We start from the raw sequence: 26,645 nt of genomic DNA on the forward strand, positions 1-26,645 counted from the left end.
CCAAAAGAATTCAGTTAGTGCTACACAGCCAAAATGAAAATAGAGTAGAAGAACAGGAATATGGATATGTTTCTTGCAAAGTTCTAGTTATCCACATAATCTTCATCTCGCACAGATACAGCAGTTGCGTGCAACTGCAGAGGTAATAGGACTGGGAGGTATTTCTGTAACAACACTATTTCCTGGTTTCTGCCACAGTGTCCCACGGGTGAAATAAGTTGCAAGAATTTGCACTGCAATACAGCTATGCAAATTTTCGTCAGCAGAAAAATCTCATTTAACAACCCACTGGAATTTAAAACTACGCCTTGAAATCTGAGCGCTGGCACCTCTGCTTTAATAATGAAAGATCCTCCTCCTCCACTTAGAGAAAGAAGCTGATTTTCTCTCCACGTATCCATTCCAAAGCCCCTTCTAGTCAAAGTCTTTCCACTACCTCCATTAGGAAAATAACTACGACTTTCACGGACCAAAAATACTGCACTAAACCAGCACTTCAAGACTCGCTGATGTCTTAGCCCAGTGTCGGCAAATAACTTAATTCTGATCAGAGCCGTGCAATTTTTCACATCCATGATAAGCTAAATGCGAAGTTGGTAAGTTTGTGCATATTAATGGTGCCGAATTACTTGCTGAGCTCTCAATTAGCTTAATCAAGCCACGATAGGGACCTGGGAATATTGCAGGAAATTCAGTAAAGATCTCTGCTCAATTCATCACTGCAAAATGTTGGCCACATGACAAACTACACGGCTACCTGAATTATTATTTCTGTTACGTATATAATAACTGCTGAGCATCACCTCGCTATTCTGGATAAAACTGGTCGTGCCATTTCCAAGGAGGTGTTTTAAAACTAGGGGCTGCAGTCCTCCGGGTTCTAAGAACAATCAAGCCCTTGGAAAGGTTCTTCGAAGGCTAAAATAGTGAGATTAATCATCCAGAAAGGAGACAGCAAAGGAACAATAAAATCAGATTAAAAGGAGAGAGATCAGAAGCTTCTCTTTCCCTACACCTCAACAGACAGAATCATAAGGAAATTCAGCTCAGCTGACAGCTGGGAAATACAAAACCAGATAAAGAAATGATACAAACATTCAGAGGGGAGTTACAGATCCACGCCAATCAATAATTTTAGCACATTACTCAAGTTACGGGGAAAATCAAAGTATGAAGGAGAACTGACCCATGAAATTTCAAGTTCTGTAGACCAGATTTTAAGAATTATGAAATGAAGAACAGTACCACATAAGTGGGAATAAACACAATACTTTCCTGTTCTTTCAATGGAAATGTTATTAATCGGGTCAGCAGATCAGGTAGTCTGCAGTGTTTCACAAGGGATTTTGAAGGAAAGATGTTAGAATGAGCAATATGACATGCTCACTTTTTTTTTAACCCAGCCTTTTTATTTGATAACAGAGAAATACAGAATTACTTTGGTGACAGCAGCACTGAGAACAACCGTCATGAAGCTACTTGTTATTTTCATTATTAACAGAAAGCGTTCGGGATTACATTTATTTTCACTACTATTTACCTTTTAAAAAGTGTTATTTACTACTGACAAAGTTTGGAAACTCTGCCAGTATAGAAGAAGCTCAAGGAGGATGGCCCTGACTTGAATGACCCTGAAGCCCAAAATATCAAAAGCACATTAAAATTTATTACCCTGAAGTGCAAGAATGAAACAAGCATTTCCACTATAAGCTGACTGACTACTAATTGCAAACAAAGCAGGAGTCCTTCTATGATCCTCTAGCCCCTGAATGAAAATTGTATAGACAAAAAAAAAAAAAAAAAAAAAAAGCAGATTATTTCTGGATATCTCTGGCAAAGAAATTTTCAATATTTCAGACTGGAAATACAACTGAAGTTGATGCACTGATATGTCTTCTAATATACTGTACACAACAAGATTAATTAATGAAAAGGAATCACATCTGTCTTTCTTGTGCTTAAATTCTTCCAGCTTCTCTTTCTCAGGTCTTCTTTCCTCTGATAGCTTAGCAGAGTTTCACAGTCTTCCCCAAATAGAACTACTCTCCAAAATGCAGCAGGGGTGCACACAAGAGAAAGCATGAGGCTAAGATCAAAATGCGTATGACCTGCTACGCTACGGCAGAATGAGAATTAAAAGGCTGCTGATAAGCTGATAACCAGAGCACTGGAAGCAGCAGTCTTCAGGGAGAACTCCTGACACTCCATTCGTTTTTGTTAGTGATCTTGGCACAAGAAGCAGGAGACTCTTGGGAATTTCTCTGCAAGTCCAGATGCCTGTGCAATGCTAGAACCATTCTCCAACAGCACTACCACTCCCTCCTGAAGGAAAATTCCCCAAACTGGGCTTTTCAGCAGTTCAGAACATCAACTGTTTCTTGTTAGAAATCTCACACTGTAAGAAACTCAGTTCAACTGCCAAAACTTAAAATGGCTCTTTACTGTGGCGCCAACATAGGTCTAAAGCTGAAGGATGAACAGCATCATCATCCTCACTTGTCCAACAGAAGACTCACAGTTGCAATGGGGGTTAGGAAGGGAGAGCTCCACACTCAGATGTGTGCAGCTGCTAACACCAGGGTTATGGATGCAGGACCACTAGAAGCAGAGGCACTCCATTGCCCTGCATCCATGGAAGCCTGGAGGTGCTCGTGGAAGTTGGGAGAAATGTGCTTAATTCAGATATCCCCAGTGGAGGCAGTGCAGCCTCTGGTTCATGCTGGGTTTCCAGCATTAGTGCTGAGGGCACAGAGACCAGCAATGTCCCAAGGATGCTGTGACCAATTACTGCCAGTCCTGCCTGAGCCCTCTTCTCCCTCAGTGAGGCCCGTTTCTCACCACAGAAACACAAGGCCTCTTTTCTTTGTGGGAAAGCAATCAGACAGGCCTTTTGGCAACTCTTAGCTGGCATAATATACCCCATAATTCCCCCTCTGACCCTGCCAGAGGAAGAGCAGTTCTGCAAGTAGCCTCCTTCCCGCTCCTTCTTGCCCCCACTCCCCCAACTTCTACACCACAGGGGTTCCCGTGGAACATGAGCCTGTACCCCTCGTCCCTCACACACCACTGGAAGCACCTCCAGCAAAACTCTCTCATCACTGTGCTCCTGATAACCTTTCCACTTCAGTGGAACGGATGATCCCAGAGGTCACCCTCGGGGACACAGCACACTGATGAGACAGCGCTGAAGCGCAGGAGCTGCTTCAGACCAGCTCTAACCCCGTACTTGAGTACCATCCCCTCCTTCCCCCATCCAGAATCCCACCCGGCGGCTGGACCACGCCGTCCCACTCCGCTCCTCTTACCTCTCGCTCACCTTCACCCTGCTGCAGCCAGGAACGATCGGGGCAGCGGGGCAGGCGAGGCGCTCCCCGTCAGGCGCTGCCATCCACGGTCCCACAGCTCTGAGTCTCTCTCCGACCCTGGAGGACGAAGCAGCTCTCTGCTCTGCCCGGCAGCAGCTCTGCCCCGCAGCCGAGCCCGCTTGGCACCCGCTGCCGGCGCAGGCTGCAGGGAGCTGGCTGCCCGGCCATGCGCGAAGCCCAGCCTCTGGCCGCTCCTCGGGAACGACCTCTTCCCAGCGAACTTATCGAGCTTCCAGCCGTACCTGGGGGGGTAGAAGAGGGAAAATTATGTTTTGCAATATGGGATGTGCATTAACTATTCCCAGGGTTAACGGCATTTGACTTCTTCTCCGGGATCCAACTCGCTGTCTCCTGCTGGAGCTATTAATCTTTATGTTCACATTTTTCACGCAGAAGCGAGTTGGTTTGTTTCTCCCTTTCCACCCCCTCACCCCCACACGCACTCCCTAAAAAACCAACAATTAACAATGCAGATTTTTTTTTTTCTTTAATTCCCCTACATCTGCGTAATTATATTCACATTAGAAATCAATCAGCTCTGGTCATTACCATTAGTGATATGCTCATAAACCAAACACTAGTCATGCTAATGAACTGAATGAAACATAATTTCTTGTTGTGTAAACTGATGCTCAACTCTAATCAGCGATAAATTCAATCAGACATTACTTACATCATACATTAAAGCCTTGTCAAGAGTCACAGCCGCTCGCGGCTCAATGCCAAGGCACGGCCACGTGCCTGGCAGCGGGCCGAGCAGGAGGGCGGCTGACGGAAGGGGCACGGGGCCGCCGGCACCCCGAGGAGACGAGGCCGAGGCCTCAGCACCCACGGGAGCCCCTCGGAGCCCCCCCGGCGAGGCAGGGCGCCCGCCCGGCCCCCACCCGCTCCCGCCCGGCCCCGAGCCCATCGTGAGGCGGCGGCCGGCGCCGCTGCCTAAAATGGCGGCTGCGGCCCGTGAGGGCGGGGGCCTGACCCCGCCGCCCCCAGCTCCCCGCCGGGGCCGCGGCCACGGGCGCAGCCTGGAGCCGGCGGCCGGGGCGCCCCGTCGGAGGCTCAGCGGGGCGCCCGCGGCCGGGATCGGTCCCGAGATGGGTCCCGGCGGGGCCGGCAGCGCCGCGGGGCGGGGTAGGGGCTGCCCGGCGGCGGCGCGGGGCTCGGCGGCCATCGGTGTGGGGCTCGCACGGCCCCGCCCGGCTGCGGCGCGCTGAGCCGGCTGTAACTACCGGGGAAAGTTGCGGCGGGAGGAAGGTGGCGGCTTTGTTTGCTTCGCCTTGAGGGAGAGGGACGAAAAAAAAAAAAAAAGGACAAGAAGAGGAGCATCGGCACCGCCAGCAGCCCCGCGGCCCCGTGCAGAGCCGGGCAGTGCCGCAGGGCAGGCGGTAGCGGAGCTCGGCAGCCGGCCCCGGTGCGCGGGTCCCAACTCCAAGCGCAAGCCGCCTCCCGCCGCGATCCGCGCTCCGCACAGCTCCGTCCTTTCCTCGCCGGCGGCTGCCGGGGCTCCCGAGCAGCTCCCGCCGGGGGCCGGGGGGTCCCAGCGCCGCCGAGCCCCCCGGAGAGGGCAGCGGCCGCTGCGGAGCGGCTCCAGCGTCGCAGCTGGAAGCGAAGCGGCGCAGCCCTTGTCCGCCCCGCTCCCCGCCCGGCCGGGGCCAAAGCCGGGGGCAAGGCACGGCGCTCAGCGCTCCCGCCTCGCTGCCCCTCCCCGAGGGCTCGCTCGGCTCCTCGCGGGGAGCCGGGGCCGCGAAGCCCCCTCGGGGTGTGCCGCAGCCTGGGCGCGGGGCTGCCCCCGAGCCCCGCCGAGCCCCTTCGCTTCACGCCAAAGTTGAGATACAACCGCAATCCGGGTCAGCACCGTTTAATAAAAGTAGTCATCTCTTTGAGTACTGCAAAATTATAGCATTTACATCTTGAAAAGGCTGTAAACAAAATAATACGAGCGAATAAATAATACGAGCATCGAAGTATACATCGTAAGATAGTTTTAGACGGCCGTATAAAATGCGATCCGGTCTATAGAATATCGTACAGGTAAATGCTGCCGGGGGCCGGGCGGCAGAGCCTGCGGGGAGCCGCCGGCCCTGCCCGGGGGCTGCGCGCTTCTCCCGCCCCGCTGCCTGCGCCGCGCCGCCCCCCGCCTGCCTGCAGTGAGGAACCTCGTTTCTGGTTAAGAAAAATAAAAGTCCCATTGAAACTTTATTGAATTAAAGCAAAAATTAATTTTCGATATTCACACATATATTACAGAGTAATAGTAAAAGTTCAATATACTTCCTGGCATTTAGTTGGGCCACGTTTTACAAGAGCAAAACAAGCATCAAAACATTTAGCAGCCTTAAATTTCACAATCACTCAGAATTACATAGAAATATTGAAATACTCTAGTCAGCCTTAGCTGTGAATAGTTCTTCGTGTATAAATTTTTCCTTTAGCCAGCCAGTACACAGCAAGAATTGCATTTTTCCTTCCATCATGGCATCCACGTATTCAAAAATACTTTGCTTTTTTAAAAGTTAAACTCAGAGAAAGAGTCAAGATTAACATGTTTTAAAAACAAAACTACAAAATATGCTGTAAAGGACAATGAAAATATCTAAAGTCTACTTGTGTGAGGCAGAAACCATGGGGGAACGATGGCAGATTACACCAGTGACACAGAGATGGGAACTAATTTTGTGGGAGGAGAGAGAGGAATATAAATGGGGGTTTGATCAATTATAGTGTCTCCCGCCTGTTGGCTGCAACACAACAAAAATAAGTAGTAATTCTTCAAAGCGGATGTACACAAACCTAAGCAGGATTTAGCTTCTTTAATATTTGAATGTAAAAAGTCTGCTGTCCACGGCTCTTTAAACCCAGCTACGACTTGGGAATTTGTAAGAGATTCTCTGACTTGCGGTTCTCCCTTTGCTCGGTTGAGAAGTGCTTTAAAGCGGGAACACTAGAAATCCAGAGAACGTCGAATACTTCCAGCCTCCCATCAAGTTGCCTCTCTCCAGTTTTAGATAAGCTCTGTCTCCTTTCTCCATCTGAATCAGGACTCCATTGCTAGCAGCTTCTCGGGTCACATCTTGGTCCCCTGCAAAGGCAGAAATCACTGGCCACCCATTTAGCATCAAACTCACCTAAAGAGCAAGATAAAACAAAGCCCTCTGTCAATTAAAGTCAGACAATGACACCGCCGGGGCTCGCCTAGCAGGTAAAATGCTTAGTTAGGAAAGGGCCTCTTTTGACAGCTGAAACTCCATCCCCATAAAAATGAAATATCAATCCGAACCCAGCTAAGGTATGTACTCTAAAGGAATAAGGCTTTCACCGCTGTTTCAGACCCACATCAAAACACCCGGTGCATATAAAACAGGACATTGATCCTATTTTGAAGGATTTCAATGGGGTGCCTGTATGTTTTCAGGCTATGAAAAGAGCTCATACTTATTGAAAGATGGCTTTATGCGAAACCTCAGAGACGTGAGGTGCAGAGCCACAGCCGCCAGAGTCAGCGCGTTTGAAGTGTATTCAGGAGGTAGTTTTCCTTTGTTAGGCAGCAAAGACAATATGCCACAACAGTCAATAAGCTCTGCTCAGCTCACTCTAATGATCTCAGGGCCGCGTACCCCACATTAATAATACACTACCTGCCCGATCTGGATGCGTGAAGCCGCTTACACCAGCACGGTGCTGCAGCTCCGCGTTCACCTTTTCAACGTGCATCGCTACACAGGCAGATTTCCTGCCTAGGTTATGCTACCTGGCTTCACGCCGATAGTTTCCTATCCCTATCTAGAGGCGCATACGCATCGAACCCCACACAAAAGGCGCGTATGCGTACAGGTATCTGCACACGCCGAGCTACATTCGCCATGGGATCCGTGCCACAGGCGCCTCCCCGCACCCCAAGCCCCCGTGAGACCTCCCGGGAGCAGTGCGGGGCCGGGGCCGGGGCCGAGCAGCGCTTCCCCGGGCTCTGCCCAGGGGTGTGCCTGGCGCTGGGGACAGCGCGGGGCCCGTCCTGGCCAGGAGGATGCCACCAGCTCGGGCACGGTGCTAGCTCGGGAGGGCTGCCACCACCTCGGGAGGGCTGCCACCTCCGGCCCGGGCCACCCCACGCCGGCAGGGGCTGCGCAGAGGCCGGGGGGTGCCCGCGGCCCCTTGCCGCCGCCGGGGGGCTGCGCGGGGAGCCCGCTGATGCCCGGGGGCCGGTCCCGTCCCCGCCGCCGCCCCGGGCCGCTCCCTCCCCCGCGCCCGCCGGTCCCGCGGAGCGGAGCGGGGCTGACCTGGATGGTTTGCCTGTTGTAGACTTTCACCACGTGAAAATTAAAACTGTAAATCCCTTTCCTGGGCGCTATGAAAGTGCTCCTCTCCGAGTCGAAGTTGCTGCCGATGTTCACTAGTACCTGCGAGGGAAGGGCACCGTCAGCGCCGCCGTCGAGCCCCGCGGCCGCCCCCGGCGGCCCCCCCGGCTCCTCGCCCCCCCCCCCCCCCCCCTCGGCCGCCCCACCTGGTCGAAGTAGATGATCATGGTGCGGTTGCTCATCTCGGAGGGCTCGTGGTTGGTGCTGCGGATGGCGGAGAAGGCGACCTTGGCGCTGCCGGAGCGCACGGAGATGCCGAGCGCCGTGCCGGTGGGGTCGGACGTGGGGTTGGAGTCGCACACCACGAGGCACTTCCCCTCCAGCACGATGGGCTCCGTCTCGTTCTGCCCGCACGCCGGCCACGCCGCGCCCAGCAGCAGCAGCAGCCCCAGCGCCGGCCCCAGCCCCGGGCCCCGCATGGCGCCGCGCTCCCTTCCCCGCTCCGCGCCGCTCCGCTCCGCTCGCCCCCTGCCCCGCCGCGCTCACAGCGGGGCCGCCCGCGCCCCGCCGGCGGGGAAGCGGCCGCGGGGAGGCACGGCGCGCATAGCAGCGGAGCGGAGCGGGGCCGCGCCGAGCCCAGCCGAGCCCAGCCGAGCCCGGGGAGGCGGCGGCGGCGCTGGCGGCGAGCACAAAGCCGTGCGGGGCGCGGCCCCGCCTCCGCACCGGCCCCGCGCTGCCGTCAGCGCCCCCGCGCCCGCCCCCGCCGCGCCCGGGCCCAACCGGCGCCCGCCGCCCGCCGCCGCCGCCAATGGCCGCGCGGTCCGCCCGGCCCGCCCGGCCCGCCCGCCGCCCGCCGGGGCTCGGCTCGGCAGCAGGTGCCCGGAGCGCGCCGCAGCACCGCGCAGGTAGGAGCCGGGGCGGCCGGGGAGGGCCGGGAGGGCGGCGGACGGGCCCCCCGCTGGGCGCAGGGTGGCCCCGGTGCCGGGGGGGGACGGGACCCCGCCGCCGCCGCCGCCGCTCTCACGGTGCGGGGCTCCGCGTCCTGCCCCCCCCCCAGCGCCTCCGCCTCGGCCGGGCGCGGTGGGCGCCGCCCCGGGGCAAAATCCCCGCCTGGGGCTGCGGGAGGAGCGGCGGAGCCCCGCGGGCGGCACGGGAGCTGCGGCGGCCGCGGTGAGACCGGGGGTCGGGGCTGAACGGCTGAGCTGGGCTTGGCAGCGACCCCTCTGGGAAGCTGAACGCCGTTCGAAACCGGGCTCCGAGTGCGAAGCAGAACGAACTTTGATAAAGCTTTGGTTGAAGTTTTTGGTTCGGTTTGGAGTTTGTTTTAGCGGCTGCTCCCATCGCCTTTATTTGTGCCACCCAAACCCTCCCAGCCACGGTTTCTGCCCCGCTTCGCCGAGCGCGCACCAGGAAAGTCGCTCAGCGCGAGTGGGAAGTGCCGCAGGTCCGGCGGGCTGGCGCTGTAGGGCAGGGGGAAAAGACGTGTGGGGCAAGGGAAATGGCCAGGAAGGTGGTGGGGAGCTAACGGCAGAGAGGCAGAAACCCTCCTGGGAAGCAGCAAAGGGCGCCCAGTGGGGCGGGGGGGTGTAGGAGGGTGCGGTGCCCCCCGCAAGGTGCCGGGCTGGGGCCGGGAGGTGCCAGCGCTGCCTGGCCTAACCGAGGGCCGAAGTCTGAATCAACAAGTGCAGTTCAATGAAGTTGTTATTTCTGAGCGTTTCTAAGAGGCACTGATGAGGCTAAACCAAATCAAAAGTGGCTTGGTGTGTTTGTGGGGACCCCTCTGGGGGGGAGGCAAGGTGGGCTTTTATTCTCCAGCCATCCCGCCAGCTCCCCAGGCTCTGAAGGATGGAGATAACACAAAGAACAAGAACTGAGGGACCTGGAAAAACAAACGAATCTGTCCCTTTTACCAGAAGCCCTCTTCTGCAAAGAGGAGGTGGGCAGGCAGGGAAGGAGGGGATGTGGAGGGCCCCAGGCGAGACCCCGCTGTTCCCACAGACTATCAGTCTTGCACACTTGACTAGTGCTGCAGCACCCAGCTTCGGCAGTTCGGCTCTAATAAAGTAACGCCAGCCATGCAAATTAGACATTACTTCATTTTCATTAAATGTCACACGCTGCGCTAGGCAGTTATGTTGATTTTCTCTGTATTGACAACAGGCTCTGACTCGTACTGGGAACAAAGAAAAGATGCTCAGCAGGAGGATGTATGTACTGATATATAAGAACATGGCTTAATTAGTGATGTGTGGCAGAGAGCTCCCAAGCTAGGAATGCAGATTTGCAAATCCAGATGTTTACAGAGGGCCAGGAATTACATTACTCCATCTAATTACAAACTGCCTTGTTAATCAATGTCACTGAGATACAGTAGGGCAATTGATGTTCAGATACAATGGCAGCCGTGTCCAGGTATTAACAAACTGTAATAGATGCTGTAGGGATTGGACTGAAACTAAGGTATTGCTCAAGCAGAACCCTTTTTGGTTTGTTTTTCAGAAGTACTTCTGTGGGTATGGAGAAAATGTGTGAACTGTCTACTTCATGGTACCTAGCCATGACCTAGTTGTTGACAGTTTGAGCACAGTCTGTAGAATGCCTTGAATGTTTCACCCATGCTTAAAGAAAAGCACCAATTTGGAGATAATCTGGAGGAATAAAAACAAAACAAAACAATGGAATGACCCCGAAGAACCCAGGAATCTCTGAAGAACCGCTTTAGAACCAGTTACTGTCCTGCTCAGACAATGAGAGGGTTGCTTGTCTCAATCAAGAAAAAATACAGAAAGACCAAAATAAACTGTTTTTTACCCTACAGAAGCAAATTTAAATCTAAGAGGTACTGAACTAGATCTAAATCTCTAGAAACTAAAACACAATTTAGCCACAAAGCAGTTTAAATCATGAGCAACAGCATTACCTACCCTGCATTACATTGTCAGTGAGCCTTAATCCTGTTTAAAGGAAAGCACCAGTGGAAACTCAATCTGACTAGACATTTAACTTTAGCTCCACTTATGAAAAAAGCTTCTAAGGGGGACAAGCATAAGCCTTTATGAAAACAAGTACAGAAAAATCTACTAGGAGCCTTTTTTTTTTGTTTTTCCCTTCAAGAGAATAATTTATCAAGAGTTTAGCTAGCTGTGTAGAAAACCACCCTTTCACAGACTGCTTGCCTTTTGATTTAATACTTCCTGAGTACAAAATACAAGGTTTGGCCCGTAACTAGATAACTTATATGAAATGCAGTTTGTTCGCTGCTATATTAGTTTATGAAGGATAAACATCAAAAAGCAATTCAGGGATTCATATATGGCCATATAAACTTAAGATACTCCTCTTTCCAAGCATCTACTGGGATTCTGTACAAAGTCTGAAGATGTGTGAAAATGAGATTTAGAGCAAAACAGCCCTTGCTGATCCATACTGAGCACTATCTACAACCATCTCATTTTCTGTTGTAAGAGAGATTTGCATGTGTTTATGGAGATTTGCTTACAGTGTCACCTTCAGCTTCCACAGCAAGCAATTAAGGTATCTCAAAGAGCAGACTGAGTTCAGTGAAAGAGTACACAGCAGGAGCAGATGAGCTGTTAGGGTCCCACCCAGCAGAAATGATCTCTCATTCCACACCCTGTGGAATAAGACAGGCCGCAGAGACTTGCTGGGCCACGTGGCTGCCAGCACAGGTTGTACAAGCACAGGAAGGATGGAAAATGGCACAGACGGTCTGCTTCAGATGGCCATGCAGAGCAGCACCAGGCCAAAGGTGCTCTTGTGATCACTTGTGGTTGTAGGAGAAAGAAGGGACGCTGAGGGTAAAACCCAGCCGGGAACATGGACCCCTACAGAGTGCATGTGCTTGCTGGGTGCATACCTGAGAACAACCACCAGGTAGACATTTGCAAATGTTCATATCCAAACATTCTCTAATTTTAGTTGATCAAATTAAACCAGATTGCTTCCCAAGGTTAATCATACACTCCTTCCTAGAGGAATAGTCCTGATTTTTTACTTTCAGATCTTCTGGCCAGAGAATATCAAACAAATTAAGCTTGGTGTTTTCCCTGTATTGTAACATGCTTTGTAATGTTCTCAAAGACAGTGATAAAATGTTGAAATAAAAATTCACCTTTTGCAGTTACCATCATGGCAAATCTCAGCCTAAGAAGGGAGAAATTTTGATGGATACGGGTAACTGCAAACAGAAGGTTAAAAGACAAACTGTTAGATGATCTTAACCAAAGTGGAGAGTGCAGCAGTACATGAATCTGAAACTGCCGACCCTAAAGGATCACTCAGCAGCATGGATATTGGGTTTTGTATGTTTTCCAAGAACAACACCGTTTATTAACATAACATGGGTAATTTTGTCTGCTGCTTTTTATTGGCTGCCTGCAGCCTTTGACATCTAATCTCCCATTTATACATTACATAGGATAATGTTAAAAGTGTGAAAAATGTTACCTCAATGCCAAAGATATTTGAAAGCACCATCCTTGAGACAACTATGAAACATTCTGGTTTATACAACCATAATTGTCCATAAGTCCACAGTGCTGTCAAGCTTTTCTGTCTTCTTTATTTTAAAGTAATGTTGGGTTTCGGTCTTGCCTTGAGAGACTGTCGGCTTTACAGCTAGATCTCTATTGTATTTACTGACAGCATGAAAGCTAATGCTTGGATAGGATATTAGCAGGTTTTCTTTCAGTAACAAAAAGTTCCAAAGTGAGCAATGATGCCAAAGTCAGGAGCTTGACCTGTTTTCCTTGTCATACACTTCTGTCAAAACATGTTCATTGCTACAAATAACTATCTCACATTGAAACTTAGTCGCTATTAAAATAGGTAATTGTATTTTAACAGGGCAAAATCCCAACCCAAGCAGCCAGAGAACACTCAGCTAAAGCCAGCGTGGGTTGGAACAGCGTGTGTGCTTGCTGTAATTGTGAACGGGGCTACCTCGGTCATGCTGCCTTTTCAGACTTAAAAGAATTAAGACCAATGCTGTCCAAATGTTAACTGAAACTCCCAATAATTAGGGGTTATTAGGGACTGTTGGTTGGCTTTATTTTCTACTACAGTTCTCTTGTATTTGGGGATTCTATTTATATGCAGAATTAAGAGCTGTGTTTGAACAGGTAATCCAATCTTCTCTGTGTAATTTAGCCAATGATTTTTTTTCCTGGCCCTTAGCTTTGGCTCTGTTTCAAGATGAACAGTGAAACTGCATTACTAAAAATAATCTCATTCAATATATTTTACCTGAAAGGATAAACCAGACCAGCCTACAAATGATGGGTAAAATTCTGAAGTTTTTTTTTTTTTTTTACTTACCCAGGAAGCCTCTGATTGCACCAGAGGTACTGAGCAGGACTTCTCCGTGTACATCCTCCCCTCTAGTGGCTGCTCTTCTCACAGAAAAGTAACAACACGTCAGCGCTTCATCTGTATTAGGCACCAAGTGATGGGTACAGGATGGAGGGATGCTAGACAGGAAGGAAACAAGCAGACACAATATTTAATGTACTACAAAATTCAAATCGCTTAGTGATATGAGCCTTATCAAGACAGAGATGTGCAACAAGAGCTGTAGATTTGACGGTATTTTTGTGAAAAATGCAATATTTTGCTTGAGAGAAGATAATAGTTGTGATCACTTACATGCAAGACCAGCTTCTCAGCCATTTCCGTCCCTCACACCAATCTTTTTTGTTGTTTTGCCTTGTTTATCCCATTTTGCCAGTACCTTGCAGGACTCACAGAGTTAGAAACCGTCAGTAACTGCCCACAAACCAGCCATCCCACTTAGCTCTTCCAAACATTTTTCTCCTATCCACTACATACTTTCTCAACACCTAAGTCTCTGTGTTCGTCGTTTACTGTTCAGCTATTTCTGCTATGGGATTAGTGCCTATAATGCAACCCTGCGCCCCCTCCCAAATTGCTGTCACAGTGATGAGACAAGCCCACGACCATTAGGAGGATGAGGTGGCTCAGACAGCACTGCAGAAGCCCAGCTACCCATAGGTAGAAAACAAGGCTGCAGAGGTACAACCAGCACGTGGAATATTTTGTAAGGACCTATTTCTTGCCTGCAGACAGTGGCGAGTGGTCACACAAGCAAGTCCATGTGCTGTACTGCAGCTCTGGCCAGCTTTTCCAGGCATTGAACCAGAGACGCTGTGGATCCTAAACACCTCAAGCTCAGTGGGTAGGCTGGAAAAATATCTGGAAAAACATCAGAGGAAGAGAGAAAACTTGCTGGAATTTCATTCCTGTCTCACACGGGTGCCAAACTGTGGGAGTTTTCCAGTCCTTCAGCTGAAGACATCTTTATTCCTCTCTGCTTTCTGTCATCCCTTTGCTTTCATCCATTTATACCACTATCATAGCAGGGCTGCTCTGTTGCTCTCTCCAGCCAGACACGTCTATTCTGGTTCTGAACAGAACAGTCTAGCTCTTTGTAACCTACAGCGAATGGAAGATTTCCTTAATGTTTCTCAGTGCTCTGACAGTACATGCTAGAAAAGGCTATTAGATACTTCCCCCTTTTTCACTGCACTCATTGGAAATATACAATGCCTGGCACAGAAACTATTACAGGGCGATCCCAGAGTGCCTTTCCACCAGAAACCAAAATCTGACATGGCAATGATGACTTTCAGGTCTGGAGGCTTAACTTTAACCACAAGTTATCAGCAATTAAAATCCTAATATTAATATTTCATTAAGGTCTCCTCCTTCTGAGTAACTAATTCATTACTGAACTAGTTAAAAGTATTTACAGGCTTCCCAGCAGAATTCAGAACAACCTGTGGTTAAGCAATAACTCTAAAATAATGGATTACTTACAAATTCTTTGAACTTCTACTGGGACAATTCTCACTGTATTTTTATTTCTCTCTGGGTTTGGATGAGAAAATTATTAGTAGTTATGTGTATTTTCAGCAAAAGACTGAAATAATAAATTCCATCAAATACTGACTACAGCTACTTTTTATCATAAAATTTTACAAATTCCCCACCAGTGAGCTCATTAGTGTAAATGATAGAACCTTATCTCAGGTTTAAAGTCAGCATTTTTACTTAGCTACCAAACAGCCTGTTTCCTTTTGTGACATGATAATTGAGGACTTTACTCTTGAAAGCAAGGAAAATATTCCTCTCTGTTTTTGCAGGGCAATTGAGTAGGGCTGGCAAAAAAACAAGCAGGCCAAGTGGGATTTCAATGTTGCTGTTATCCTTTTGGAAACCTTTCCAAAAGAAGCAGAGCCTCTGCAGGAGAAGAAGTGCACTTTGCAACACAGGGGTGTTGTGAGAGGCAGGCGTCAAGGGAATGCAGAGGATGAAGGCTATTTCTAAAGAAAATAATAGACTCTTCCCTCATTCCTTGTTCTACCTTCCAAAATCTTTGTGGCATTGAAGTACCATGTATTTACATACCTGCTGTTATGCCAGGACAACATCAGTATTCTCAGCATACCTCAGTTCCTCACCACAGCTGGGAAACCACAGAATCATGCTGGCAACAAGCACAGGAGGTAGAAGTCTCCTCCTGGTTTCCAGAAGCACCTGCAGAGGTGGAGGTAAGAGGAACAGGGTTAAGCTCTTAAAGACACTGGCAACTAAAATAAAGGTAAAACTCAAAAATACCTGGTTGAAAATGATGACTTCAGTGACAGACATGGGGAAAGGAGGGCAAAATTTGAGTGCCAACCAAACTGTCATGACTCCAGGCTGGAAACTAACAATCTAGTAAGGACAGAATAAACCTGTAAACGAACACATGAGCACTGTTCCATGCTGCTTATTGAACTCTTTTTATATATAGTGATCTTCCCCGTTCATCACAGCACATCAAAATAACTCCAATGAATAAGGGCAGGGGCTACAGTTAAACTGTTCAGGGGGCTCGCTGTGTTTGGGGTAGCTGGTCAGAAAGGGGGGTGAGGTCATCATCACTATGTCAGGTGTTCATCCCATGCCTTCTGAGTTCGTAACACTGCCAATTTCCATCCTCTGCACACATTCGGTATTTTAAAGAGTTGGCTGTGGCTCTGAACGAGTGCCCCATCCCCCAGTACTCGTTCAAGCAAAAGCCAGCCTGGCTCCCGGCACTGCCGGGGAGCCCTGCTCGCATCTGCACCCGCAGCTCCCGCGGGCCGAGCGGGTGCCTGGCACGTCAGCCCCCAGCAGGGTCCCCGGGCTCCTGCAGCTCCGCTCCGACCTCAGTGCAGGCAAGCTGCAAGGCAGTTCACTTGAGTGACACGAGAGAAAATAGGATAGCTGCAGACATGAGAGCCTTTGCTGGTGAAATGCTGGTAGTCTTCAACAGTGCAACAAACAGAACAACAAATGTCGAGCTGCGGACATGGAGATTTTGTGCGGCTGAGTTAATAAAGGCTGGAGAGACATAGCTGCCTGTGCCATAAAGTCAGTGATGATTTTTGAAGGAAGCCTAATTCTAGAGTCAAGTGCAACTTAGAAAAAAGTCCTGAGTGGAGTTAAAATACATTACTTTGGGGGAGGGGGATATTTCTAATAGAAAACTAAATGTTTTCAGTAATTGGAACAATATAGTTTTAAATATTAAGTCACAAAACAAAGGGGCATTAATTATTTGGCTTGGACCACACGGTACATTCCTACCTCTGAATGCTGGATTTCCAACTGTGCAGCATGCCAGCATGTCGGGCCTGCGGTTCACATGCACAGTCAGGTCCTCACTGCAACAGCATCCTTTGCAGTTCTGGCTCCTCGGAAAGCTTCATCCAAAGCCTGTCAGGCTCTGAGTCCATTTTGACTTTCATCCTCTCTCTATCTTGAATTTACTTCACAATCTGTGGATTTGGATGTTTTATGTAGTTTCTGAAGCTGTATTTGAACTACAAGATAAGGGTAGAAAAAGAATAAAAAGCAGAACTGCTTCACAAAAAGAGTAAACTTTTAGATTTCCTTTTTTTTATTTTTTTTATTTTTTTTCAGGTTCACAGAGGACAGGAAAGTGCTCTGGGTCTGCTACAGGGCTCAGGGCTGTGGAGAAGGAATTTTTTATTCGCTGAGCATCATAAGGATCCCCTAGTGGCACTGGTGTGGAGGGTGGCTGGGATATGCAGGCAGTTCTGCTCTTTCCTAAGGACCAAAAATACTTGTTTAGTAAACTGCTGATGTGCATGAACTTCACAGGAGATACAAGCTGCACTTAATGTAGATGTGGCTACTGCTTAGCCCAGCTTCTCATTTACACTGGAGTAATTTTTGCATATACATTAAATATCAGAGAGGTGGAAAGCACTATAGATGAATATAGGTACTAGCTTATCGTTTGCACTGCTTCCACATGTACATTTTATCCCCTGGGGGAAAAAAAAAAAAAATCCTAGATGAGCCTGTCGCAAATATCAGTTTCTTACATATTCCTCCCCCTAACTATACCCAGAAGCCGATTGTCCATCAGTGCCCCTAGCAGCTTGTGACAAACCGCGGTTTCAGTAATTACTGAAGATCCATATTACATCTGTGATACTGCTCACCGGAGGAGTTCAGACCTAGAAAGACAGGCATCATCATTTTTCCTTTGAAGCTGAGACCAAGTCTGAGTCACTGGGCTGGCCACTGACTGGCTCAGCAGATCAGCAGTGGCACCAAACATATTGTATTTATTGAACATAATGGAGGGGAACAGGGAGATATAGGATGGAAACAGCAGTGATGCAAAAGGAACTAGACAGCACCGGATAAGGAATTGAGTCAGGTATTGGCCAGCTACCAGGAGGAGCATATTTTTAACAAAGATCGTTTGACAGTCAGAATCGGGAAATAAAGGAAATTTTGCTTTGTTTGCAGTCCCCTGTACTTGGAGTGATCCACACTTCACCAACGTTGTTCAACATGTCTTAAAGGTATAAAAGGCCTTATGTGTTTACCAAGATTTTAATCTAAAAGGACTTTTTCTTTTTGGGCTTGATGACTTTTTTATTCTTTTAGCGTTTCAAGTAAGCAGGGATTTCTTTGTTTGGAATATGCAAAATATTACCAATGGAGAAGCCTAGCTGCATTCAATGACTCTGCATTACTCCATTTTCTTACAAGGTCAGCACAACTCTTAAAGAGTGTAGGAACTGGGTTGCATTGTCTTTGCACATTGCCTTTCCTTTATCCATGAAAACCCACCCCACTGGCCTAAGCCCTTTTGCATGACCACTATTTTATTTACAAATTGGCAGTAAAGTGCTGCAGTCTCTCTGACAGTGTGTAATTAATTGCACACGATCTCTTTAGGCTTCGAGACGTACCTTTCATAAATGATGATACATTCCAAAAGGCAGTCCAACTGGCTGCTTTGCATTTTGCATATATTTTTCATATTTCCAAGACAGGACATATGCAAAATCATTTTACTGTGGCAAAACCACAGGAAAGGTAATGATTTAGAAGAAAGGCCAGAGACCAAAGGCTCTGTTCCTAATTCTTCCACTCATGTGCTGCAGACTGGGTAAGTCACCTAATATTTCTCTGACTTTTTTCTGCATCTGCACAAGGTTATTTTTTCTTCTAAGGGTTTGAATTCAGTGAATGAAACTCTAATTTATTATTATTAATATATTCCAATAAACGGTTGCAGAGCTTTAGCATTGCTTTGAAGTCAGTCAAATAAGTATTAAAGAAACCATGAGTTATTAGAAACCTCAGTTCACTCCATCTGATATAACTGTGTTGAAATGCTACTTGCGGGACGACCTCCTCAGAACAAGAAACTGATAAAGCCGCGTGTGCTAAATGGATCCTGGAGTCTAGAAAAGCTTTTTCTCTCATCACTCATCCATTATGAAAACACTGACATAAGTCATGGCCCCAAATCACTAAAAGCAACTTTTACTACATAAAGCATTTAAATGTGCCACTAAATACCTTATAACAGCATCATACCTATCACCATTCATACAGCACGCTCCTATCTACTTTCATTATTCTCTCCTTCCTCCTACCCTGCCTTACTGTTGTGAATTATGGGCAACTCTTGGAAAAGTGACATACACTTTAATTATGCACATAATACTATAATTGAATCAAACTACTTTGTTTCCCAAAAAAGCTATTCTTTATTTGCTGGCAGGCTGCTTGTTTGTGATCCTAGCATTGTCAGTCACATCAGGAAAGCCATCTTAGTCATAAAATAGCTATTGTAGGGGAAGTATTATTGGTTCTGTACAGGGCTCTTTAATGGTAATTATGTACAGCTTTTAGTAATTTTAAGACTCACCCAAGCATCATTGAAACAAACCATTTGCAATGACATGCAATGATGCCTGCACAGTATTTTTATAAGCAAACTGAAATAAGACATTTTGGTGGTAACATGTAAATTAGCCTTGAGGCTTGCAATGCAATGCTCATCAAGTGTGTAACATTTAATTACAAGACCATTGAGCATGAGTGAAGTCCTCTGAGATTTTCATCCCTACAACAGAAAGATTATCCTACTGAACAGACAATTTGATTCCTCTCATCAGACATGGAGTAAATCCTCCAGTCCCTCAGCAAGCCAAACAGGCATATACGGGACTGATATCTTTCAGGACCTCATCTAGTACCTTACGGAGGTACTGGTGTTTAAGATACCTTGTTGAATCCCACCTGCAAGGAATTGAGACTTGCAGGCACTAGGTGCAAAGTTCTGTAGTTGGAATGGGTCTAATCTAAGAAAGAAGAGCTCGGTCTGGGCCGTTCTCATTTCTAACTTAATAAACAAAACCATATTGCACTTATGGAGCTACATAGTGTGCACAGTGTGGTGTCTTCATACATTCGTTCAGAACTGGTTGTTTCCAACATGCCCAAGTGCACAGCAGCACCAGAAACTCCAGCAATTTTGTCTTCTTCACTGAACCAGTGCCGCTGGCATCCACGTGTGTATGGAAATACAGACTGAATCTTTCATTGGCTCCAGCCCCTAGCACAAACAATGCTAAATTATTATTTGTCTCAGCTTCTACTTCTAGATGCTTCTAGAAAAAGTTGTGAATGTTTTGCTGTGGGGTTTAAGCTACAAGACTGATAGCTGAGGGCATCTATTTTCTAAATGTGGGACTCTGATGTTCACAAGGCAGCTGGCATGACCAGCCATACAGTGATAAAACAAGGGAGAAATGTCACAACAGAGATTAAGTATATATGGCCGTAAGTCGTCCAAACACCTATAGAGCTATATAACCACCTGCCATCTATGGAAATCTTGCAGTCCCCCCAGTGACGTTGCCAGAGGAGATGCCTGGGCATCCACTGACAAAGCAGAGGATCAGCAGGTACCTCAAAAGCTATACAAAAAGGTTGCACTTGTCCATGGTCTCTCTCCAAGACTGAGCACACATGATACGTAGTAAACGACATTCCTGCATTTGTTTCTTTCTCTGACTGACATTCCCCTGCCTCTGGCAAACACCTACATGCTCTTCAGAGCCCAGTTAAGGGCATGGTCAGAGCCCAGTGACTGCTGTCCCCAGATTTTGAGGGCTTGTGACCAAGGTCTACACCCTCTCCAATAACATGCTTTATTTTCTGGCTATAAACATTATTCTCCAAGCAAAATGCTCAATGAATGCACTTGTGGATGTTTGTTTCCAATGACTAAGTCTACCAGCTTACAGTAACAAGGACAGGAAGGCGGAGAAACTACAAAGTATTTCATAAAGGTAAGTTTTGTAGCAATCATTTGCAGCTTAGGAAGCATTACCTAGTCTGATGACAAGTGTTATAGTTTTGTGTGTGTTCTTAAAGTCATAAAGCTTGGAGTTATATAAATGTGTGTAAAATTTGTCATTTGTTAAAAAAAAAAACAGCGTAGAAAGTTTCTATCCTCACTTTTGGTCTGTATCTTTGAAGAACTGCATAAAAAATCAGAAAGATAAAGCGGGAAAGAAACAAATACTGTTGTGAAAGATTAAGCTGTGTAATAGTTTTGCTCAAAATTTTAAGGGCCTCCTCATTTCTGAGTTTTGAATACTTGAAGTTGGCATCATTAGCATTTTGTCAGGAGTTAGGAAAGTTTACAAGAATTTGACTACAAGAACTGACTGAAATGAACTGACATTTGGATTACAAGAGTCAAATAGAAAATTGTTAGCCGTTTCAAAAATCCAAAATTGATGCTCTTTCCAAATATTCTTGAGAGACAAAACAACATTCTGTAGGTTTGCTGGAGATTAGAGTTTCATTTTCAATTAGTGCACCAAATATATTTGCTAACTTACTTGTTGCAGACATTATGTGTGTTGCCCTGGTTGTCTAGATGCTGGAAAAGGAGAAGCCCAAGGAACTAGCTGCCCAGCTGGCTGTGGCAAGGCATGTGACCAGATCAGAGACAGCTGCCATTAATGTTCTGAAAAGATCTAGCTTACCAACAGTCAAATCTTACCTTTTTATGCAAATAGTCATCACAACAACATGCTCAATCTTTGCTATTGCATGATTAGTGTTCTCATGTGTAATCAATAAATGCCCAGAGCCTCTCCCTGTAATGTCTGTTTTGCTCAGTCTCTCCAGTAGGGAGGTCTGTTCAGCAGCAAGTAGGTTTTCAGCAGATCAAAATGAGGAATCAATAGCCCGAGAATAATCTGCCCACTTGTCCTTATAAAATATTTGTATTTTTTCCATGCAAGTTCTAACAGACCAAATGACTTTTCCAATATGGAAGGGTTTAGTGCCTCATATGGAAATGCAGCATCTACACAATTGCCAGCACATGATAGAACCTCTCAAGGTCACTGGTGAATGGACTGAAGGGCTTTAATAAAGCTTTAAAGTCAAATGATGCCAAACACCCACCTAAATGGTTACAAATTGCCAGTGAGTGAGTACAGCGTATAGGTGAGTGTGGCCTCAGAAAGGATGCGTGGCTTTCCTCTCATGAGCAAGCTCCACAGATGTGCCCCCCTGCTGCTACACAGCAAAATGCAAAGTCCTCTCTGTTGCAGACCTTACCTAGGGAAGGGATGCTGGTGCCAGCCTCCTTTCCTGGTTGTTTTTACCGGCACAGCACATGACAGCAGCCCACTCCTCAGTCTGCCCCATGAGCAGGGAGCGGGGCTGGGGGGCACTGCATGCACATCGTGTTCTGCCCCCCAGGTGTCCCTCTCTGGTCTCAGCTGTACCATATCACCTTTTTTAATTTGAAAAGTGAACACACTAAAATTGTTATTAATAATTATAATAATAGTCATCATTTAAAAGGACTTAAGAGCTATTTTCAACTGGTTTATTTTCTTGACTCCTTTAATGCAGCCACAAGAACAGAGTAATCTCCACAGATGTCGTTTCTGATCTGGGATATATATGTTCTTATCCTGGCTTTCAAAGCCCTCAGCAAAGGGTCTGAGGTTACATTTTCTTTTTTAGCTTGGTTTCCTAAGGAAATGAGGGTCATGCCATTGCTGTCCATCTGTCTGTCCTTATTTTTCTCTCATACTGCCTCACAGAAACTTTTTAGCCTGTTGGACAATTTCAGCTGAAATAAAAAAGCAGTGTAGATCTTGAGGATAAGTGGGTAACTGTATGACTTCACAGGCATTTTTGGTTGGAGAGAAGAAGGAAACACAAGTCTCCACTGTAGCTGAGCAAAGGTGAGGAAAATGCAGCTCGTGCCACCTGCTTGGCAGCAGCTGATGAACAAGCCAGTACCGGCTGCTCATCAGCACGAGGCTAAGTTTGGACAAGCCAGAGCAGAAACTGCTTCTTGGCTGGTGAGGGTGCAACAGTGAGACCTGGCAGCTTGCATCAGCGAGAGGCTCCGAGGAGCATAGGGCATGGCTCTCTCGCAGGCAAGCCTCTAGTTCTGCGCTTCACAGCTGTAGTTACAATTGCATCGTCATATTCTGTCTCCCCTGCCAAAATATTCTGGATGTTTTGCAGATGACACATGGCAATGCAGTTCCTGTTTTAGAGATGTTACAACTTAGGGACATAAATTATATTAATTCTTAAAACCTACTCTTTGAATCTTGAGTTAGAGGCTGGAATATAACCTCACTGATCAAAAACATCCCAGCTGTTCTCAGATAGGGCCCGATCTTCTTTGTGTGGGTAGCTGAAACAGAGCTCCCACCGAATTCAGTTGTCCTGCAGAACAAAACTTGGGCTGTGCTGCTTTGTGTTTGTTTGCTAGCACTTGACAGGATAATGTAAGCGCATTTATTTCTATATACTTTGTAAGTAGCAGTACTTGCTGGTAGGCAAAAGCAGTGAGAGAAGTACACACAAAAATTATATATATGAAAACATAAATGAACGACTGATGGTGACAAAGCAAAAAAATCACCACTACAAAACACAAAATCAATACATTATGAAAGCTACTCTGAGGCTTCCACTACTATCATCTCAAGGTTTTACTATCAAATATCAAAAAATCATTACTGCAGTATCAAAACATTCATAATAGCAAAATAAAAATTCCACTCAATCTGTTCCTGCAGGGATCTGATCTGAAAGTCCACAAGAAAAAAAATAATTGCTGTGAAAATGGCTGTTAGCCAGTTCTGTCAGCAGCCAAACCCCGGTCCCTGACTGTACGCTAGTCACTGCATTTCAGTGCCACCACTGTAGGTAACTTCAAAAGGAGCGCTCAAGCAAACAAACTATAACCAAATCAGACAAAGTATGAAGCCTTTTAGAAAAGCTTATAAGTACTGTTATCAGGTGCTCTATTTGAAGCTTAATGTCTTTTTATATCTAGCATAACTGATTCCCTATCATTTAGAGATAATAACTTATTAGTCAAAATAAGCCCTATGTTGCCTCCTCCTGCTAAAGACCAATTCTTATCAGCTTTAACTTTCACTACATTTCTTTCCTCAAAAGCAAGCGGCACTCCAGATAGCACGGGAAAACTTCAGCATTACTCTCTATCTGGAATAAAGCTTTAAGGAAATCAGGTTTCTACATAGAACACTGCTTTTTGTTTGTTTGACACTAATTCTGCACCTTTCATATATACTTAGGCATAGTACTTTCAAAGCTAGCATAACTCCTTTTAGAGCCTTCAGATAAACATAGCTTCTAGTTCATAATGGCAGTATTTGGGGGATCATTTTCTGTTTACATGCATAACAAGAAAGGGAAAAAAAGCTTTTTGGTTCAGTTCACCCAGGGAGATTTGTTTCATTCCCATTTTACACCTGAAACCCTGAATCTGACCTGAGATTCGTAACCAAACTCAGCTCTTTGTAGTGCACCGTTGTATTTAACAGAGATTTATAAGGGCCTCCTGTACTTGGGGGCAAATCATAAATATACACCAGTAACAGAGGTTTGTCTTGTCTTATGCTTAAAATAAATAAAACTCATTGCACTTCGATCACAACTTGTAAAAATTATACCTTGTTTGGCTGGCTTTCCTCTTCAGGGTGCCAGGAGCAGATGGCCGTTCTGAATCCCCAGAAGATGCACCAAGTTGGCTGACCAGACCAAAATAAGAAGGTTTAAAAATTAAGGGGTATATGCAGGACCAACAGAATTAAACCAGGCTGCTTGCAGTTGGACAAACTCCCGTGACCTTAATCTGTGATCTTACTTGTAGGAAAAGACCTGTGGGAAAAGTACCCCAGCCCCCCCACGAGACCTTTGTAGCCGAGGAACATCAAATCAAAATAGCATGTGAGCAGAGTGCAGATCTGGCTTACATATTCTGCCTACATGTCCTTGGTTTTCTTCTGCTACAGGCAGGCTGTCTGAAGTCACCCTCCAGCCTTTCAGCTGATAATCTACTTGCTGACAATAACTAGCAAAAGACTAACATTGCGCCTGGCTCTGCAGTAGACTCAAAGCAGCCCACAGGCACGGTGCAGGGTCAGACTGCTGTGAGGCTGTTTGTTTATTTTGGTTGACATTTTCCTTTGTCAAGAATCTGTTCCTTGTTATTCAGCATGTACAGCCCTGCACATAGCCTATCTGTTTAACTGTCTTTGGATAAAAGTGGGTATTTTCCCATGTCAATAAATGTTCTGGTGTGAAGCTGTGAGCTGGCCTCAGAGAGAACCACCCCCTGCTGCGTATCTCACTTCTGCATTGAGTTTTCTTTGTTAATCAAGTGCAAAATAAGAAGGCTTTCTGTCTAGCAAAAACCCATCATTAATTTTTCATATGAGCACTAAAGTCTTGAGCAGAATCCTTAAGTGGCTTCAAAGAAAAAGGAATAATAAAACCAAAGAGCTACGTTTTCCTTTTCCCTTTCTTCATTATTGGATATTGTAAGAAAACTTCTTAATGCAAAAAGTACAGTTCTCTCAGCTTCACAGTGACACATTCATTTTGAAGACTACATTTGACCTTCAACTTTGTCCTTCATTAGCAGGACTACACCTAAACACGCCTTCATTTTACTGCAAATGAGACAGATGCAATGTGTATTCTGTTCAGCCCCAGCATTAGGATTATCCCAAGAGTGGCATTTATGTCCTTGTAGTTCTTTGGTATAAATAAATATCAAAGTAGGAAGACCAATCTGTACTCCACTAGGAATAATAAACTAAAATAATATGGCACTGATTCTGTTTGGGTTGTCTAAATGTGTTTTTATGATTGTATATGTTTATGGCTTTCTCACACAGCCACCATGAATTCCAGGCAATTAAAAAGGACATGAGTTCCGAAGCATTTTAAAAGGGGCTTTGCTTTCCAAATGGTATGTATTAAAAGTAGAATACATTTTTTTTGACAGGGCTACTGCAAAGTCAACAGTCACACATTTCCCTTGCTCCAAATTTCTTCCCCTTCTTCTCCTGCCAGCAATAACTAATTAGAATATTCCTCTAAGCTGAGAAGAAAAGGAGGTAAAGACTACTTTTATGTTTGCACATATATTAGTTGCATCACTAGTTTAAGCCTGTGCACCCTAGATTTGAAAGAAGCTCAGAGGTAGTATACAGCAGGTCTTGTATCAGGTATATCATCCTATCTATATGCTAAACCATCTGCTTTTTCAGATTGACTGAGTTCAGTGTCACTGTGCACAGCTGACAGGCCTGTCCCTGCTGTACACTGCCCAGTTTACCTACACTTGCTTGAGTGGCACAGATTTTTGAGGCATGTTTGTAGAAAAATAACCTATTTAATTGGATAAATAAGTAATTCTGCTCCAATCTACCCTGAACTGGCATGAGTTAGTGAACAAAACAAGTCAAAATATGAGCAGTGAAAAAGCAAAAATTGCCAGGTTAGTTTTGTTATTTATATCAATTCAAAGACAGAGTTGAGAGAAAAAAAAAATCTTTAAACAATTTTCCAATTATGTTCTGAATTAAGTCCAGTTTCAAAAATTTATATTCAAGAATACTTAAACAAGAAAATTGAATTTCATAGGTAAACCAAATAGGTGCATTTTTGAAGGTAAAAATATATTGTTCCTCCCCCAGGTCAAACCGTCTCTAATCACACAACTTTATACATGAGAAAATGCTAATAAATGTAAAAAGAGAGAGGACCAAGAGAGCTTACGATTCTTTGATATTAGCAGTCTATATATCCTGCTCTGCAAAGTCTCCAGAGCAGTCAGTAGAACAACTCATGGACTCGGGTAACAGAATAAAATCTCAAAATGTGGCCAGAATCATGAAAGAAGAATTTAGTAAAAAAGTGTAGCTATAATGATCTGCTCCTAGCACATCTAGATCAAGTACCTGAAATCTCTGTGAGGTCCAGGGACACGGCATGGTAGTCTGAACTTCAGCTCTTGCTCCCTTGGTTCCATCAAATCCATGGCACACCCTTTGGATACAGATAGGCTTTGTTACGGCTCAATAGTTACATCAGCTTCCAAAACAACACCTCTATGACATGTGCTCTTCCTCTGTTTTCAAACATGGAATCTATCTGATGGACTTTCCCCAGAAGATATTTTAAGGACTTTTAGAAGAGATACACAAGGGCAGGAGCTAACTGAATGTGTGAGAAGGGCTGCCTGCAGTGCCTGAACACCCTGAAGGAGAGGACCATG

The 26,645-nt window shown here is 46.2% G+C and overlaps 1 protein-coding gene across 1 annotated transcript; it reads right to left on the reverse strand.

The window, feature by feature from the left end:
- Nucleotides 1-5,204: 5,204 nt before the first annotated feature.
- CBLN1 (cerebellin 1 precursor) lies at nucleotides 5,205-8,133 on the reverse strand. The gene is made up of 3 exons (XM_032195512.1): nucleotides 7,861-8,133; nucleotides 7,637-7,756; nucleotides 5,205-6,487 (listed from the first exon to the last, which is right to left on the reverse strand). Exons 1-3 carry the CDS (start codon nucleotides 8,131-8,133, stop codon nucleotides 6,290-6,292), a joined length of 591 nt encoding a protein of 196 aa, XP_032051403.1. The 3' UTR covers nucleotides 5,205-6,289.
- Between the last annotated feature and the right edge of the window lie 18,512 nt (nucleotides 8,134-26,645).

Source organism: Aythya fuligula, chromosome 12 (genome assembly GCF_009819795.1).
Source record: "Aythya fuligula isolate bAytFul2 chromosome 12, bAytFul2.pri, whole genome shotgun sequence".
NCBI classification, from domain to species: domain Eukaryota; kingdom Metazoa; phylum Chordata; class Aves; order Anseriformes; family Anatidae; genus Aythya; species Aythya fuligula.